General features: G+C 36.5%; 1 protein-coding gene across 1 annotated transcript in view; it reads left to right on the top strand.

The window, feature by feature from the left end:
• The first annotated feature begins 1,488 nt into the window (after positions 1 to 1,488).
• Positions 1,489 to 19,003, top strand: part of ST8SIA4 (ST8 alpha-N-acetyl-neuraminide alpha-2,8-sialyltransferase 4) — a 103,717-nt gene continuing 86,202 nt past the window's right edge. Inside the window, 4 exon segments of the mRNA XM_033179027.1 lie at positions 1,489 to 1,687; positions 1,689 to 1,972; positions 9,068 to 9,199; positions 18,349 to 18,606. Of these exon segments, the coding sequence (XP_033034918.1) occupies positions 1,574 to 1,687; positions 1,689 to 1,972; positions 9,068 to 9,199; positions 18,349 to 18,606 (788 nt within the window). The 5' untranslated portion in view covers positions 1,489 to 1,573.

Consider the following 19,003-nt stretch of genomic DNA (forward strand, 5'->3'; position numbering starts at 1 on the left):
TGTAGTGTCAATAAAGGTTCGTAATTACTTGCTCCTTGGAGCATTTTTATACCCGACCCCGTTCGCTGTGCTGCGAGGAGGAAACTCAAGATCTCACAAGTTCTTAACTTCCTAAACTCTAGAGGAAGTATGGTAAACACTGGAGGGAACTTCAGGTTTTTAAGCAAAGATGCTGGCAGTTTTCGTTGCTATTTTGAGCTGTCAGGCGACAAGCAACTCAGAATTCCCCTTCTTACTTCCGGCGGGAGGGAAGATTGGAATTGGGCCTCATCATTTCTGAGCATGAAAGACCGCTGAAGCTACTGTTCAACCTGAAGGAACAAGGAATTCAACTAGAGAGAAACTCTGGCGACCAGAGAGCTGGGGACGGGCTCATACAGATGAGGGAAATCCTGTTTCCAATACCTTGTCTCATGCTAGACGTGCCTCCCGACCTACCAGACCACATTAAAGACCGGGACCAAGGCGTAATACTAACAGAGTAGCAAGCATCTCTTCCAGTGAGGGCAAGGACCAAAGGTTGGGGGAGAGGTACTCAAAGTAAGCACTCGAACACAGAACTCTTGAAAAGTGTCCCTGACACCCAATACAAGTACGAAAAATGGTAGGACAGAGGAGAGGTGACAATCAGAGGCTGTATATATATGTATATATAATTGAGACTTTTGGAGAGGACTTTGTTCTTCCTTCCTCCCCTCCCTTTCCTTTCCTTCTTTCTTTCCTTCGTTTCTTGGTATCCGAATGTGTGTGGGTGTATTTGCGTTTAAAAGAGTGGTCCGTGGTAGCTGCTTTTTTTTTTCAGAACCCTGTTTCTCCGCAATGAAGTTTAAGCGGGACTGGAGTTTCCTTGACTTCTGCGTGAGGAGTTTCCAAATGAGAATTAAAGGGAGGAGCATAAATATCCATGAAATTTCTAATGACACCCTATCATCACTTGTTTCCTTCAGAATGCTGAGCCAGGGTCGTCGTCCACCACCCATGCAGGGTGGGCTGATCGCCTAACAGGTTCATGCCTCTCTTTCCAGATTGAGCTGCTGGTGCAATAATAAAAGTCTTCTTCCTTCCAACGCCATCCGCACCCCGGCACCCCGTTTCACTCCACCTCGGAGGGCTTGTTTTTGCGTGTGAGGGTGTGTGTTTAGCAAAAGCGATTGAAAGAAGGTACTACTCTTGCAATCCACCCCTAGCTCTACCTGAAGCATTCCTCGGGCGGGACGCTTTTGTAATCTGTCCCCAGGCGAGGTGCCCTCTCACCTAGATGCGGATAGACTATCTTGGAGCCCCCAGGTCCAGAGAGCTGATGCTTTGATGTCCCAGGAGAGTATGTGTGGCTCTGTGTGTACGTGTGTGTGCGTATGTATGTATGTATATGTGTATGTGCGCGAGCTCGCAGGCGCGTAGCACTGTGAGCTTCCTCTCCCGGCACAGAGCAGGCAGAGCCGGGGACGTTACTCTCCAAGCAGCCTCCGCCCCCTTAGCCCGGTGATTGGCTTTGCGCAGCGTTTATCTCCTAGCAAGAGGGAAGGGCCAGTGACGCCCCCGAACCCAGCTTCAGAAGCTGCCGCCACCTCCAATGCACAAGGTGTCTCATCTGAAAAGAAAACTGAGCCCCAGGGAGGAGACGCTGAGTGACCCTGGCAGAGCTGGCGCGAACGAGGCGAGAGGTCGCTGGGCAGCGCTGGAGGACAAGAGGGAGCTCGGCCACAGAAGACCCCAGCGATCTGATCCTGGGATCCCAGCTCCAAGCTCTCCTCGCATTTTACAGATTTCACCCCCGCGACTATCTCCCCAAAACGGAGTCTTTATATCAAGAGAAGGTGCCGGAGCTGGGGCAACCAGGACTTTCCCGGGCACCCAAGATGCGCTCCATTAGGAAGAGGTGGACGATCTGCACAATAAGTCTGCTCCTGATCTTTTATAAGACAAAAGAAATAGCAAGAACTGAGGAGCACCAGGAGACGCAACTCATCGGGTAAATGCAAAGCTTCATTTCAGGATATGACAAAAAGTCAAGCCATAAATGAAATGCGAATATTAGGGGGTAGAATGGTGGTTAGGATAGCATGTGTGTTTGTTTGAGCTTGCCTGTGGTTAGTGTCATGAATTAAATAACAAAGGCTGTTGTTGAGATGTGCGTGCTTCTCTAAGCTGTTCCCAGTATGAGTTCAACTTGCTCTGTGCGGTTGTGGTGACAGTTGTGTTGGCCCAGGGTGCTCTCACGTCAAAGGAGAAGTCACTGCAGAAGTGTCAACAAAGAACGTGTGCCCTTGTCCTTTTAATCTGTGGACAGAGAGAGATGTCTTTATTCACCAAACGGTTGCCTATTTTATCTGTCCTATCACCTAAGGAGATACTGGAGATAGATGGTTTCTTGAAGGGCTGAAGCTAAAGCTTAGAAAGCAGGAAATAGGTATACTCTGTTTCTCTATTTTTTTTTTCTTTTTGACGTTGGGTAGACTAATGTATTATAATTTGAGTTAGAAACTCCAGTACCACTAAGAATACTTCCTTATTTGTTCTTCTATGGGTAAAACGCATGGGCGTCATGGTTACAGTTTTAGAAAGAAACTGGGTACTGTAGCTTCACACAGACTATATTTCTGCTTTTTTTTTTTTTTTTTTTAGTTTGTCTAGATGAGTTCAGACTCTCCCCCGCCCCATTAAGTTCTCTAAATATCACACTTCCTTCCACCCGCTGGCCTCTGTGTCTTTGAAGTTTACCCAGGAGGTGGTGCAACTTTGTGTTGCTGACATAGCCTGGAAGCCTTTTTCTGAGGATGTGAACACGATTGTCAACTCTATTCAAAGTCCTGTTTCGGAAGTCCTCCTTGTTCCGGTTTGGAGGCGTCCTCTATCAGAAGCTGCACACCATCAGAGATGCCTGCCCAGTTTATATTTTTATCTGACATTGATTAAAACAAAGAAAACAGTCCTTGCGTGTGTGTGTCTGTGTGTGTGTGTTTGTGTGTGTGTGTGTGATGGGACTGCTAACACACACACATGCTCTTAAACTTCCTGCACTCCATTTCTTAATATTCCTGCTCCCTAGGTAATAAGCATTTATTTAAGTGAGCAAGATGCAGGTTTATCCTTACAGAAGGACTTGCTATTCTGTAGAAAACCAGGATAACAGTAGCACAGTCAATGGGGACTGGAAGAGAATGAAAAAGCTAGCAAGGAATGGACTGGAATGGTCGTTATGCATCAACGAATCTAAACATGGTCTATTCTGAGGGGGTAAAAAAGACCGGTATGAGGTCGTTTACACAAGACTGGGTGGCTTGAATATCCAATCTGGCTCAATTGTTAGAAAAGCAGGACTTTGGGCAGGGGCGTGGGCATCCCTTGCAGACCTGTGCTTGCCAGGCAGACAAAGGGGTCTTTAGAAAGGTGATGAATGGGCGCGTGGGGCTCCGATGAGAGACAGAGACTAGAACGTGAGGGTCGAGGCTCTTTGTTCCCTCCCGGGCAGTGAGCTAGGAGGATAAGCCTGATCTCAGACAAAGCGGCCAAGGTTCACTAGGGCTCCGAGGGTTCGGGCCCTTGGCTCGGACCCTGGAGAGCAGAAGTGGGCGGGGCGAGTGAGGAGAGGGTGGCCAGATACTGCCGAGGTGTCCGTCTCCCAGCTTCCCTAAAACGTGGCCAGGAAAAGGAGCGCGCCTCGAATCCCTGCGGGGGAAGTGGAGCCGGGACACTCCACATTGCACGGGTGTCATTTCTCCTGTGGCCTTTCCTGGACGTCGCCGGCTGGTGGAAGCAGCCCTAGGCGTTAAGGAAGAGGAGGTGGGCACGGGCGCGGCAGTTGAGCTAGCCGGGCTGGGCTTTTGCCCGCATCCTTTTCAAGCTGAGGCAGTTTCCTCCCAGCTTGGCTGAGAAGGCGTTGGGGCAGGCGCTTGAGTTAACCAAACAGGAAGAGAGGCGCGCACTGGGGCTATCCCCTGCTCCCCGAGCGCCGGCGGCGAGGGGGAAAGAATGAGTGAGAAGACAGGGGCAAGCCTTTATTGCAGGACTCAGGCCCCTTTAGTCCCTCCCCGCCTCCCCCCTCCCCCCCCTACACACACCAAAGTCACTTTCAACGCTCAGTTGGCAAGTGGCTCCTCCTTCTTAATTAAAACCCGCAATGGCAGTCTGGTGGGGTGAGGCAGAGGGCTGACCGCGAACATCGCACTTACACCCGTGCCCTGTAGCGTCCTGGCTGCTTTGGCTCTTCCTGAGAGACCGAGACTGTGGATGGAGTTGGAGCTCCAGGAACAATGCGAGGACATCTAGGCTCCCTGAGCACTGTTCCTTTTTCTCCAGGATGAAAGGTTCAGTGGAAAAGCTTGTGACTCGAGCTCGTTGTTTCGTTTCAACTCCCAAACAGAGCTTCTGGTAGAGGAGTTGACTCATGAAACGATCTAATCATCTCATTGACTCTCTTTCTACCCAAACCACGTGGAGAGGCCAGTTTTGAGTAAACTGGAATGGAGGTTCGACTCCAGATCCCAGTCCAGTATTCAAATGAGGTAACCAAGGCAGTCTCTGGCCTTTGGGGGGCACTGCGAGCCTTGTGGCTTGGCAGCAGTTTCAAAGAAGGGCCTTCCATAGTCCTTGAATCTTGCGTCACCACCCCAGATTCATATCTAGCTTTTCTGCTACCATTTTTGCCATACACAGGCAGTTCCTTTATCCTTTCAACCCTTCCTCCCCAACTGAAGGTCCCATCTATAGTTACTATAGTCGCATCATTCTACGCAGACGGAAAAATAGAGAACCAGCACAACCTTTTCACCAACCATCCACACTCTCATATCTCCAAAGGAATACCTGTGGCATGTTTTTTTTTTTTTTTTTTTTTTTTTTCTTAATATATATATAAGGAATTGTGCCAGCATAGGTCAAGTAATGATTACTGAACATCTAAAATTCACGTTTCCTTCCACGAAAGCCTATTAGTTAATAAAGTTTAAGTCAAAGAGCAGTGAAGGCATTAAGTGGTGTGTTCTTGAGTAACTTTTCTTTCTTAATAGACCTCACAGTTGGCTTATGACTTAACTAGCTCTTTGTGCTCTTTTGGGTATAATTGGAAATGTATTAATGTAAGGCTCCCACAGGTAAAATATGTAAGCATCCTCATTTAATGAGATAATATATTTGAAAGTGTAACATAGACTTTAATGTCATATAAATATTTGTTTTGTTAGTCCTTAAATCTTGCTACGCACTTGCTACACACTATTTTTCTGGTTGACTACAAATGAGACTAACTTACTTTTCTTATTATCCAGAGATCTCCCTTATAATTTGAGTATGTACTTTAGGTTGTGTTACTAAGTAATCAACAATATTAGTTCTGAAACCTATGATAAAATTGAAAGTGGAAATAAGTATTTTTACTTAGAGTATTACCATTGACAGCAAAGTTAGTTCTAGTTTGTTCTAGGTTGAAACATAACCTCGTGAAATCTAGAATTTGCACTTTACTTCACGTTTCACATTTCACAATTCTAATAAATCTCATAAGCAATAAATTAAGGTAGAACCTATCACCTTTATTTTTAATTGTTTGACACTTAGGTAATGAAAATACAAAATGGCCTGCTGTGTGTGTTCAGGCTTAGTTTCATGCAAATTCTTTTCTTAAAATTTTTATATTAAAGAGGAAGTTTAACCTAGTCCAAAGGGAACAAATACATTCAAAAGCCAAGTCATGAAGAGTTTCAATGGGGTGGAATACGGGGCTTTTGAGACCTAATGCCATGAAGTGAAATTAATCATATGTCTTACGTACTGCAAATCTATTAGAGTAAATTGTGGTGAAGCCTGGAAATATTTGTAGATACTAGGTTGCCTAAAAAGTGATTAATTCCTGCCACTGGTATCACATAGATGATTATCTTAGTGAATTTTTCTTTGCTCCATATAAACAGGGATCCTTTGTATTATATTGATTTGTGTAGAGTGATTTCTTTGATGTGTTTTGCTCTTTTCCTTTTAAAAGTACATATTGAATCTTCTTGTAGATGATCCTATGCAATAAATGTTTTCCATGCAGCTGTTCAAAAGTCATGTCTGATCTGGAATGAGAAATAAGTAGGGGGGTGGCAACATCCTTCGAGCTTCGCATTCATGGGAAGGAAGAGCCTTTTCTGAGACAAAATGCTACCAAGGTCATGAGTGAAACATCCCATGGGACCCATTTAACTTTATACAGAGAAATTTACTCTAGAGCTTCAGATTGTACTGAGTGGCCTTCTCCCACACTGAGTAGATAAGAAGTGTGACTAGTTGTAGATATTTTCATTCAAAATTCTTTCCAGTGATAAAAGTCTGAAATTTGGCTTATCACCAGCTCAATGAAAGAAATTCAAACAGCAGAGTAAGATGGTAGCATTTTATCCATAGAATACTGATCTAAACTTTTTAAATCTTGGATATTCTGAAAAGGTTTGGAATAACTGAAAACATCATAGCAAACATTCTGCCATGTAAAAATGTATCTGTATTTACATGTCAATGAAGCAAGCATCTATAGATTATCTATTTAATTAATTATTTAGGTTTTAGAGACAGGGACTTGTGATGTTACTCAGACTTGTCTCTAACTCCTAGGATCAAGTAATCCTCCCACCTCAGCCTCCTGAGTAGGCACTGCCCACCATACCCTGATTTTCCACACATTTTAAAGAGTGCAAGTCCATGTATATTTTTATTTCTCCTATGAAAGTTTATTGGTGGTGAAAATAATTATTATAATGATATCAATCTGTGGTTAGAAAAAGATGACATTGATACATCAATTAATAAGGTGATGATTAGAAATGTCTCTTATCCCCAGAAATAGTGATAGTTTGCACCTGAAACCATGTAGTCATATCTCCCAAAGTGTGAATGTTAGCTTCTGTGTATAGTCACATTTTTATTCATAAGTAGTTATTATCATTAGAAATATAATATAAAAATTGACTTCTAGGCCGATGGTCAGTAAAGCACACCCTGTGTTTTCTGGCATCCTAAATGCCCCCTGTAAAGCAATAATTATTTGCCATGCACAGGCATGCAAATGTATCATTTTCATCAGTAGGATAGTTTAAGATATTAATTTTTATAGAATTCTGAATTTCACAGGGAGTAGCAGCCTATGATGCTTTGAACTGCTTCAAATTTAAACTACATGTTTAAAAAAGAATGCAAACCAAAATACCAAACGATAAGGCTTCAATTACAGAACTCATCCAATAACTGTTACACAGGCAATGTTTCCATTGATACTAGGAGAGGATTGCGTAAAAAAACCACAGATTTAGACTTTGTTATGCAGCAGATAGTCGTTACTTTTTAACTATATTTTGACATTCTAAGAAGTAAAAGGTGATGTAAAGAAACAAATACAGATATTCAAAGGGCTATGGTTACTATTGGTATCCCGTAAGAAGTAGCTTTTTGATTTTCTGAGTCTGGGTTTACATTTATAAAGTACAAGAAAATGGTCCATTGAATAATGAATTTATTGAGTTATAAATGTTCTAATGGCATGCATGCTATTATAGGTATCTGCCAGCATCATCACTCCCACCACCACCTCAACTAGTATCATGCCCCATGATATACTAGCTTGACACTATTGGTTGCAGAGAGGTAGCTTTTTTTTTTTTTTTTTTTAATGTAAGAGAAAATACCAGTAACAATGGCTACTGAATGAGTTTTCTGTCTACCAGAATCTCTGTCTCTCCACCAACTGTCAGGGAAGTGACTCATTGTTGAGATGTTTTGAAATCGATGCAATTTTTGAAAAATTACTTTTGCATGCAGAGCCTTGCTTGATCCTCACAAAGCCATTGTATATTAGATAAAGTTATTGTAATTTTCAAGGTAAGGTAAGACCACTGTAGCTTAGAAAGAGAGTAGAGTCCAGGAACTCAAGCAAGTCATAGAGTCACAAAGATGCCCAGATCACCTGATATTCCAAGTTATTCTTGCTTCAAAACAGAAGCCCCTTCTATTATGCATATATGCCTTCTGTAAAAATGAAATTACAGTCTTAGGAATCACAATTATACAGATGGAGGAGCACTGACAAAACATTCTGCCTCTGTTGTCTAAACAGAGCTAGTGAGTGACTAGTAGAAAACAGAGCTTATTTGTTTTATCATATTTTAATTGCCAAATAATAATTGTATATATTTATGGGATACAATGTGAAGTTTCCATACAAGTATACACTGTGTAATGATAAGATCAGGCTAATTAGCATATCCATCACCTCAAAAGCATGTTATTTATTTGTGGTGTGAACATTTAAAATCTCCTGCAGCTACAAAAAAATATACAATACAATATTATTAACTACAGTCACTGTGTTGTGCAACAGAACTTATTCCTCGTGTCTAATTGTGAAATTTTGTACCTGTTGACCAATTTCTCCCCATTCCCCACTCCTTCTTCCCTATATTCTGTTCTCTACTTCCATGAGTTCCACTGTTTTAGAATCAATATGTAAGTGAGATTATAAGGTATTTGTCTCTCTGTTTTAGACTTATTCACTTCCCATAATGTCCTCTAGGTTCATTCATGTTGGCAGAAATGGCAGGATTTTGTACTTTTTAAGGGCTGAATAGTACTCCATTGGTATATATACCACATTTTATTTATCTATTCCTCTGTTAATGGACACATATATTATTTCTACATATTGGCTATTGTGAAGAATGCTGCAATGAACTTGGGACTGCAAGCATCTCTTTGACATACTGATTTCAATTCCTTTGGGTATATGCCCAGAGGAGAGATTGCTGAATTATGTAATTCTGTCTTTATATTTGGTGATTTTTTTTCTTCAAGTACTATATATATCATTTTTTATTCAGAAATTGTTTAATTTCAAAAATATTACCTGTAGATTCTTGTTCTGAGAGTCATATTCACTTAATCCTTATAACACCTTTCATCATGCTTGCATATTTCCTTCTAACTTGTAGGGGAAAAGGTATCTAAAATTCATCACCAGTATTAATTCAAATTGTGTACTGTGCTATATAGACAAAATATTTCTTACTTTCACAAAGCTGGCAATTTTGTTTTGTTTCAGAGATGGTGAATTGTCTTTGAGTCGGTCACTTGTCAATAGCTCTGATAAAATCATTCGAAAGGCTGGCTCTTCAATCTTCCAGCACAATGTAGAAGGTTGGAAAATCAATTTCTCTTTGGTCCTAGAGATAAGGTGAGTTTCTTTACTAAGGCATAATAAATTTCACATCATGTTCTCAAATATGTTGGGCTTAGCAAACTTATATTAAACACCTGATTTATGATTTAAGTATGAATACTTAAATAAAAGAATGAATCAGCTCTATTTAATGTTGCTCACTGAAGAATATGAAATCATAAAACTGAAATCATTATATAGTCAGAGATTTAAGGATGACTATGTGAGTTTTGAATATAGTGTCTTTATACTAGTGGAATAAAATATTCATCAGAGTACTAATATTTAACATACTGCACTCAATTACTCAGGATGGGCATATATTTTAAGAATTATCTTTAACTTCCCTATTGAGTCTTCATTCTGCTTTTGGGTTTTCTCAACTAGTTGAAAATTGAGCCTATTACACTCCTATTGTGCTGACGATTATTAATAAATTAGTCTTATCCTGTGAATGAGTATTTCTGTGTGGGCTCATGTTTTAATAATTGGATAAAAATCAGAAAATAAGCTTTCTAGATTACTGACTTCTTTGTAAGACTAGTCATTTTAGCTGAAACCCACCCTTGAAATCATATTCCATGCCTACATTTATCCAGTAGGTAATTTTCTTCTGATATAAACATGTTACTAATAAGAAAGGTAAGGTCACACCTTCTCAATTATGGAGGAAACAGGAAGATTGTTTTTTCTCTATAGTTACATTGCATTACTATATTGGTTGGTACATTTGAATCAGCATTTCAGTAAACAAGAACTCACTAAAAGTGTGAAAGAACACATTTGTTATATAATAAAATTATCTCAAAGTCAATGAATAGTTAGCATTAACACATAGATTTTATAGGTGTAGCTTAGTGACTAAGATATAAGGGGCTGATTAATTTTCGTGGGTTTCTACCTACTCATTTCTTGGATTATACCCACCTTTAGTGTAGATTATAAGAAACTTGAAGGAAGAGTCTAATAGTCTATTACACTCATCTTTAGAGTATGCACAGAAATTTCACACAATGTTTTGGAGCAAAGATAATTACAGCATGTTGAAATTTACTTGAACGAATGTCTGGAAATTTTAAAAATACGGGCATCAGGGAGATGTAGGAATAGTATTACTACTTTGGTTTAAAGGTTTGAAATTGACTGGAAAGGGAAACAGGAAACAAACCATGGCAATGTCAAGTGGTGTATATTTGCTTTTAGTTTGGTGGGAGCTTTCTATATTCATGTGCCTCCTACAAGAATGAATAGATAAGTAGAGTCTGATGATAGAGCTCATAAATCAATGACTTCTGGGTAAAATATGGCCAGCAAGCAAAATTTATTTCCACTGGATAAAGAAAAAAGAAACCTTAAAGCCAATATTAAAAGCCAGGAGGTTTTTTAATAAAAGTACAGATTTCCATAAACTCTTGAGAAATTGAAAGATTTGAAAACTCTGAATCTGTACTCTTCCTAACATTTAGCTGGTTAAAGCTGACCCTAACCATGGTCTCTCAAGTTTGACATTTTCATACTTGGAGCTCACATCTTTCATGATACCTGTCAAGTGCATTCTTCTCTGTTTCATATCCCTATCCTCATATTTGAATTTAGAAACCCTGTGAGAGATGAGATAATTATGAGGAAAAAGCCACAAGATGTGAGATGATGTGGGGTTACAAACACAGATATACTTTGGTTTAGAATGGTGTGAAGGTTCATGTTTCTTGAAGGTACATTGGAAAAAGAGAGGGATAGGTGATTAAATAGCAAAAATTTGATCTGTAAGCAGAAAAATAACTTTCAAATTGGATGGGTTAGCAAGAAAGGGGCCAAATAAGGCTACAGAGATCTGGTAAAGAAACCTGATGGAAGAAAGTAAAATAAAATATTGTAATAGTTTAACTAGCCTATCTAGCCATGCTAAATAATGTGTCAGATAACAAAAAATCTATTAAGTAAATTAAATAAGTAATTGGCGCTAGTTCAATTATTATATCTGGTAATGCCTTTCCTAATAGCTATATAAAAATCAAATACTATAAATATGCATGAGGCTTTATACATTTTGCTGTTAATAACATATTCAAGTGAAGGGTAATAAACCTAAGTTGACCCAGAAGATTCATATTACAACTTTACAAACCAATGAACATTGCATTTAGGTATTTGAGGGTGATCTATTTTCAATTATAATAGCTGATAATACGAATGAAATGTTAGTACTATTTTTGTGTGGTTCTCCTTAACAGATTAAAGAAATAAACAATAAAACAATGAACAAATGTTGAATAATACATACAAGTTTGTCATTTCCTTGAAAGGAAAGGATAATTTGAAAAACCATTATTGTACAATGTACAAAGAGTTCATAAAAATCAGAACTGGCAATAGCAGAAATGACTAGTGAGTATTAATCAGTTTGACACCTGTAACAAAAAATTTAGAATATGAAAGTGTCTGACTGTTGGCTTAGCTTTTGCAAATATTTTTAAAAGACATATTGGAAACTAATTATGGACCATTTATTACTATTATTATTATTATTATTATTATTTTCTTCCTCACCTTTCTGACATTTAAGAATTTCCATATCACTTTGGGTCAGTGATTGGCTGTGGGTAGATTTTTAAAATGTTTTCAAAATTCTACTTTTAAATTTTTGTTTATTTTAATTTATTTTTTATTTAAGTTCCAGAATGTGTGCAGAACATGCAGGTTTGTTACATAGGTATATATGTGCCATGGTGGTTTGCTGCACCTATCAACCCATCATCTAGGTTTTAAACCCTGCATGCATAAAGTATTTGTCCCAATGCTCTCCCTCCCCTTGTCCATCGCCTTATGACAGGCCCAAGTGTGTGATGGTCCCCTCCCTGTGTCCATGTGTTCTCATTGTTCAACTCCCACTTATGAGTGAGAACATAAAGACATTATTTCCAACTATTTTTTATCTTACAAGATTCAACTATGATAATAAATCTTTCAAATTTAAAAATCTTATTAAACTTATAATACTTTTATTATATTCCTAATAATTGTCCACATATTAAAATGTGAAAATAGTTCCTGGTATATATTTTTTTACATTTGTAGATATGATTTTCATCCCTATTACTAATCCCTTCATTCCCATATGCCTTATATTATTTTCATAAGCACACCAAGAATTGGTTCATATGTATTCATCAAACAACTGTACTTCTATGGACTTGTCTATGAGAGATGGTTCCATGTGTTACTTCATTGTACTTTGAGGATTCAAAATATATGGAATTTATGCATTCTACAGATAACTTTGCACTCAAAATAATTATCTTAGTTTTAAGGCTTGATATTATTGATAAAATTTGTTCTTTATTATTACAAGCTAAGAAATGACATATTTAAGATCCATTCGATGTTGTGAATAAATCTGTGAACATTGTACTGAGAGATTATATAGTCAGGTCCAACACTTGCAACTTGACTTTTTTTCCATATTTAGATTATGTATTTTCTTTTTTGTTGTTGTTGTTTTTTATATGTTGACTAGAAACCTCAAACAGTGCAAACATGAATTATAGATGTATAGAAATGTGCAAATGTACATATCAGGACAGCTTTATCACATCATAATTAGAAAACAATATTTCAGCTCTTAATGTCATGATACATCAATGATCTGAAATACATAAAATTTGCAGGTTAACTAAACATAATTGGAAATTTATAGATGCTTAACTGACAAGAAAAATTTCCTTTTGTATACTTAGATGTACTTTACAAAAAGGTATACATACAATATGTATACCATCTTCCACTGGCTTTGATCAATAAGTTACCAGTAGCGTTAATCTCGGGTCACAAAGCTTATTAATGGCAGTGTCAAGATTCAAACCCAGACCTCCTGACTGAGGAATCAGGACCTTATAAATAATTTTTTTGTTAAGAATATATTTTAGTACCCAAATGTATATTATTAAAATTTATCATTATGGAATAAATTATTTTCTTTGCTCTAAAATAACACAAGATATTTTTTCTTTCAACATTACCAAATGCTGGGCCAAATATCAAATGACAGTCTAGGGTGTAAATTAAACTAAAAATACTCTTCATCAAGTATTATGGGACAGTTTTGCCTTGTCATTTGTTGTGCTTAAGATTTTTTTTTTTTTTGAGGGTACTAAGATGGCTTTCCCATAACTGCTAGGACTTAGAAATCCTAAACAAGGTACAGGTAAAGGTTTTATTTTTTCAGCGCTTTAAGGCAAGTTGCCTTGCAAAAATAATCTTTTGAATTAAACAAATAAACAAAATATGTGTGTTCTGTTTTTTTGTAGGCATAATGAAACACTTGGCATTTTTTAATTTTACTTTTTATTTTCTTTTAGAAAACTGTGTCAGTACTAACTTAATTTACAGTGATTTTTCTAGTAGTCAGTGTCTAAAGTTTGCAAAAACTGATTCCTAATATATGTATCATAGCCTAATTTGCTTCTCAACTTGTGATATACTCCACCTATAAGATTTGTCACACAGTATTTTCTGATGTAGTTAACAATGTCATTTAGATTAAATTTTAGTTGCAACTGTGTGCTTATTGTTGCCAAGAAGCTTACAGAGAAGAGTGGCACTTAGTGATAGCTTAGCTATATTTAACTTTTCACAAGTGAAAACTTGTTACTAAACAATGTTTAGTAAATTCATTTTCTGGGATTCTGCAGTTGCTATTTCAAGTGATAGGTGATGTTGAAAGGGAAGTTCTAGTTGAAAATTCAGTTAAAAGTTTCTGTGTAGAACTCTACTTGTTGTCAGTTCAACAGTCCAAACCAGCCTCTCAGTTTAAGGCTGATATTGCCTAACAATAAATAATTTCTATGACTAAGATACTTAGTTTCACTGAAAATGAAACACATTTTCAGATTCCTTCAGTTATCTTTAACGTTAAAATAGTTACTCAATTTAGGTGTTTGCTTATCTTATGAAGCTTCAAAAGTTGCATTATGATCACAAAATGACAGTTAAAGACCTGTGAAGGGTCTTTTTTGTTGTTTGTCTGTTCTTTTCAATCATGCACAGAAAACACAACCCCCTACTTTGAATATCGGGTAATAACTTGACCACGTACCAGGAAAACTTGTAAAGCATGCATATTAAGCATTAGCTTTTGTTGATTCATGTTTCTCTAGATAGAGCGTAGATATTAAAGCCAGTTTTCTTTCTACCTCTCTCATTTCTCTAATAATTTTGTTTGACCTGCAGTTAAACAAAAATTTCTATCAATTGTCTTCTTAGCAAAGCATATATGTTCTCCTTGGTGACATGGTGTTGTTTCAGTTCAGTATAAATACAGGAGTTTTCTATGCTTCCAGTGACGTTTAGCTAATTATATCTGAATGCATTTTTTTCATAGTTTAGTCTGAACAACAACTAGACTTAGCAAATTCACAAAGCTTTTAATTCTGCATTACATCTACAGTCTAAAAACTGTTTTCACTAGGAGATAAAAAGCTAACCTTTTCTCGCCGTTTCCAGAAATTATTAAGCACTTAAGTCATAATATTATTCACTCATAGCAATTACTTTCAGTATTTCTTGGATCCTACAAAAGGAATCTTAACTCAGATAACTTCCCATATGTAGAAGACCTAAAACAGAAACTAAAAGTTTGGTTCGGGAATAAGAAGAAGAAGAAGAAAAAAAAACAAACCCAGAGTCGCTAAAGTTTACCTCTTTTACTTTTTACTTTGTAAAATAGCGAATTATGACTTTTGCCTAAACTTTTTGTGTTTTTATATTTTGATTAGTCTATGTGAGTTGGTAGTCATTTTTGTTTTGAAATCACTTTTACTATTTTTACTGCTTCAATTGAAAAAAATACTGCCGAGCCTATAACAACCTTGGAAAAACACGTAATTAAAATCTGCATTTAGTAATTATTTATCTTATTAAGCATTGGTTTCTTCTAAGAGTTAGACAATATGATGTCTTTCAAAACTTTGCTTAACTCTTATAGTACCCCTTTTAAATCATTTTTCCCTAAGAGTAATAAAATAAAGAGATTTAATTATACTCAGGAACTTAGAAGACATGTTTTACATTATTTTTGCAACTAACTTGTCTATAACACAGCAAAGGTGCTGTTATTGGAAAGTCCCTTTTGATGTTAGTTGACTAGCATGTAAGTGTTAACTTTTTTGACCAAATAAGATAGATTTTCCAGTTTGGATTTCCAAGCTACAGAGTCTTTTTTCACACCAGGACCACTAATCTACTCACTGCAAGCTTGCACTTGGGAGTGTACATCTTCAAATAGCTCTACAGCAACCCATTTAAATTATATTCAAAGAAAAACGATAACACCATCTAGCTTGATGATTTAACCACATCCGTGTAGTCTCTATTTTAGAGCCAGCCTTGTCGTTTTCACAGGAAATGAGAAATTTCTGTTGAAGTACAGGTGTCAGATATTAATTATTCACCAGACAAATAAGTGGTATTCAATAAACATATACAAAAGTCTCTGCATATTGACACTTTTGGTGCTAGTTGTTAACTTTTGTGAAAAATCATTAAGTGCTTGACATAAACATTTTTCCAGTTTCTATAATGCATAAGCCCTAGGGTTGTTTATTTAAAATATAATTATCTTCTTATATAACCTGGACTTTGTTAAGATAAACTGTTATGGTGTGTCAGTGGTATTTCTATCAAATTTTGTGATTTCATTTGTAGAGCATTATATAGGCTTTCCTGTACAAATTCTACTGCTTTTAACCTGATATTCAGAATATTGGGAAAAAATCATAAAATTATTTTTTCAACTAGCTGGTGAACATATTTCTTGTTTATAAAATCAGAGCAGAGTTTTTCAATCACTTGGTTTTCTAATTAGAACAAATATTAAACTGGAACCTATTTAGAGCAAATAAAAACAAAGACAACAAAAGAAAAGATATGAGTTACTTTCCTCCCTTCTTTGCTAATCATGCTTATGCCTTCTGAGTTAGAGAATTACTCTTTTGATGAAGTCAAGGGATAGGTTATATTCTGCTCTCAGTAATAAAATTTACCAATTGTGATGAACTTAAAAAGTAAGAGCACTACAGGAAAAATCTGTCCATCGTATCTTAAATGTTAAAATAATGCCATTATTGTTATTACTTTGAAAATACAAGCTTGCACTAACAACACTTTAGTAAATAATATCCAATTTCCAACCTAGGTGTAGAGTTTTCTTAAGTTGTTTCTTGCTGTTATTATGTTGTATATCCCCTATTATGTTGGATACCCCTAGAATCAAACAATTCCAGACTTTTATAGGCCAGGTTCATAATTTGAGCTAAACACAACCCCTTGCTTTGAATATCAGGTAATAACTTGACCACATACTAGGAAAACTTGTACTGGTAAAGCATGCATATTAAGCATTAGATTTTGTTGATTTATGTTTCTCTAGAGCTCAGATGTTAAAGCCATATATATATATATATATATATACACACATATACACATGTATACATATATATACACACATATATTTTTTTCCTTAAAACCTACTAGGGTCCCGGATTCTTCCCTTCTTGTTAGTTCCAGGTATAAATAACCTCATCCAGTGATTTCTTCTGCTCACTGTTCTTAAGCCTTCGAACTCTCCTCTAAGTACTCTGACCTATCCTTCCCTCCTCTCAATGTAATGGCAGCTACCCTTAAGTCATTTGAATCTATGGACTTATATGGGAAGGCAATATCCCTTTTGTTGCCAGGATGGCTCCAGTTTATAGTGGTATCTCTTGCTGATTGGGGTTAAAGAAACATTTAAAAGGTCCCAATCAATAGACTCTCACACAGTTCAGATTACAGGCACTGCTAGATATGTATTCTCTTTTATCTCAGCCTGCAAGTTAGTTGGCTATTTTATGCCTGACTTCACCTCTTTTAGTGCCTTGCTAAAAGGAGAAACTAACATAAACCAACATACAGACACATTTTAAACAATTATCCAAGACCAACATATTTATTAGATGTATGGCACAACTTCCCAATTATTGCAGACAGCATTTGTATCAGGTGCTTTTCTATATCATGCCAAGGATCATCAGTTTTCCAGCCACCTATATATGTGTATAGTATAATAATTATACATATATAGTGTGTATATATATATTTGTGTGTGTGTATATGTATATAAAATCATTTTCCATCATCTACCTAAGCATATGCATATATTATGTTCATGTAGCTCTCAATCTGTTATCAATTTATGTATTAGGTATGGGCTAGGCTAAGTATCGATCAAAAAAGTAACCTTAAAATTTAGTGGCCAAACAAGTAGGAAATTTCCTTATTTCTCACATAAACTCACATGATCCACTCATATCCTATTTAATTAAGAAAACGAACTTGCATGACCCAGCTGAGCTCTACTTGGGTTTTGAGACTTGCAAATATTCTAGCTGAGCATCCATGTGACCAGGTAAAACTTAGAAGGTTCAAATATTAGAAGGAAAGAGAGAAGAAAGGAAACTAAGGAACAATTAGCTGCCTCTGCCACACACAGTCCAAGGTTCTATCCATTCATTCTGTCTTTGAAGTATCCATCTTCCCGGACTCTTGATCTTAGAGAAAAAGTTGCATATATATTTATTGCTATAATTTTAATTCTTCTTTAGATAATTATAATATACATATTATATGTATAAATGTATATAAGTTTGAGAAGTTCATTCCTTTTAATAGCATTAGCTGTGATACAATCAAAAACAATCTCAAATTATTTCTCTCCACCTTAACTAGATGATATTAAACAACATTTATGCCTATCAAAATAGGCTGAAGCTAGCAGAATAATTATTCAGTCAAGTCATGGCATCTGTGTTCTACTTAATAAACCAATTTTTCTATATATTTTGATAATTGGAGTACTCTTTATAACTCCACAAATAGATGTATATACTGTATCTATGTACACAGTCATGAAGAATCTGTGAAAATGATTTTTAAAATTTTATTTCTTATAGAATCGACTTAATTCATTGGTTTAATCACCACTTAAGATTCATAGCTTACCAGTTTAGTAATCTAAGATTAATAGTTTGCCAATTTGTATTTTTTCTTATGTTACTTTTTAAATGACACCACCAGTTCTTGGATATGCTGATGGTAATATAAAAACTTTGCTTGTATTTCAAACACAGGAAGAACATACTTCGTTTCTTAGATGCAGAACGAGATGTCTCAGTGGTCAAGAGCAGTTTTAAGCCTGGTGATGTCATACACTATGTGCTTGATAGGCGCCGGACATTAAATATTTCTCATGATCTACATAGCCTCCTACCTGAAGTTTCACCAATGAAGAATCGCAGGTTTAAGACCTGTGCTGTTGTTGGAAATTCTGGCATTCTGCTAGACAGTGAATGTGGAAAGGAGATTGACAGTCACAATTTTGTAATAAGGTGAGTTTTCTTCTGTTTTTTGAGATTGTAAGTTTTTCAAAGACACTTTACTTGGGGATAGAAAACTGTTAGAAAATTTTTAAAGTACTACTAAAAGCTCAAACAAATATATGTCTATGATATCCTTTTCTGTGTAACATTTAAATTACATTTACTCTGGAAGAGAATATTATAATTATCGCATAGTTGAAGAAAAAGTGATCTCATCACAGCAACAAGATTCACACAGCTTTTTTTGGTGAGGGGGGAGGCAAATGGCAATTTTATTAAATTTAATATTCCACATAAACTTTTTTCTTAGTACCTCTTCTTCATATTCTATAGTTTTGTGTGATTGTATTTGGTGTATAAAGATTATCAATATTACTATGGAATGATGTAATAGATTTATGTTAAT

Source organism: Trachypithecus francoisi, unplaced genomic scaffold, assembly GCF_009764315.1.
Source record: "Trachypithecus francoisi isolate TF-2019V2 unplaced genomic scaffold, Tfra_2.0 Lachesis_group2, whole genome shotgun sequence".
In the NCBI taxonomy this organism is placed as follows: Eukaryota; Metazoa; Chordata; class Mammalia; order Primates; family Cercopithecidae; genus Trachypithecus; species Trachypithecus francoisi.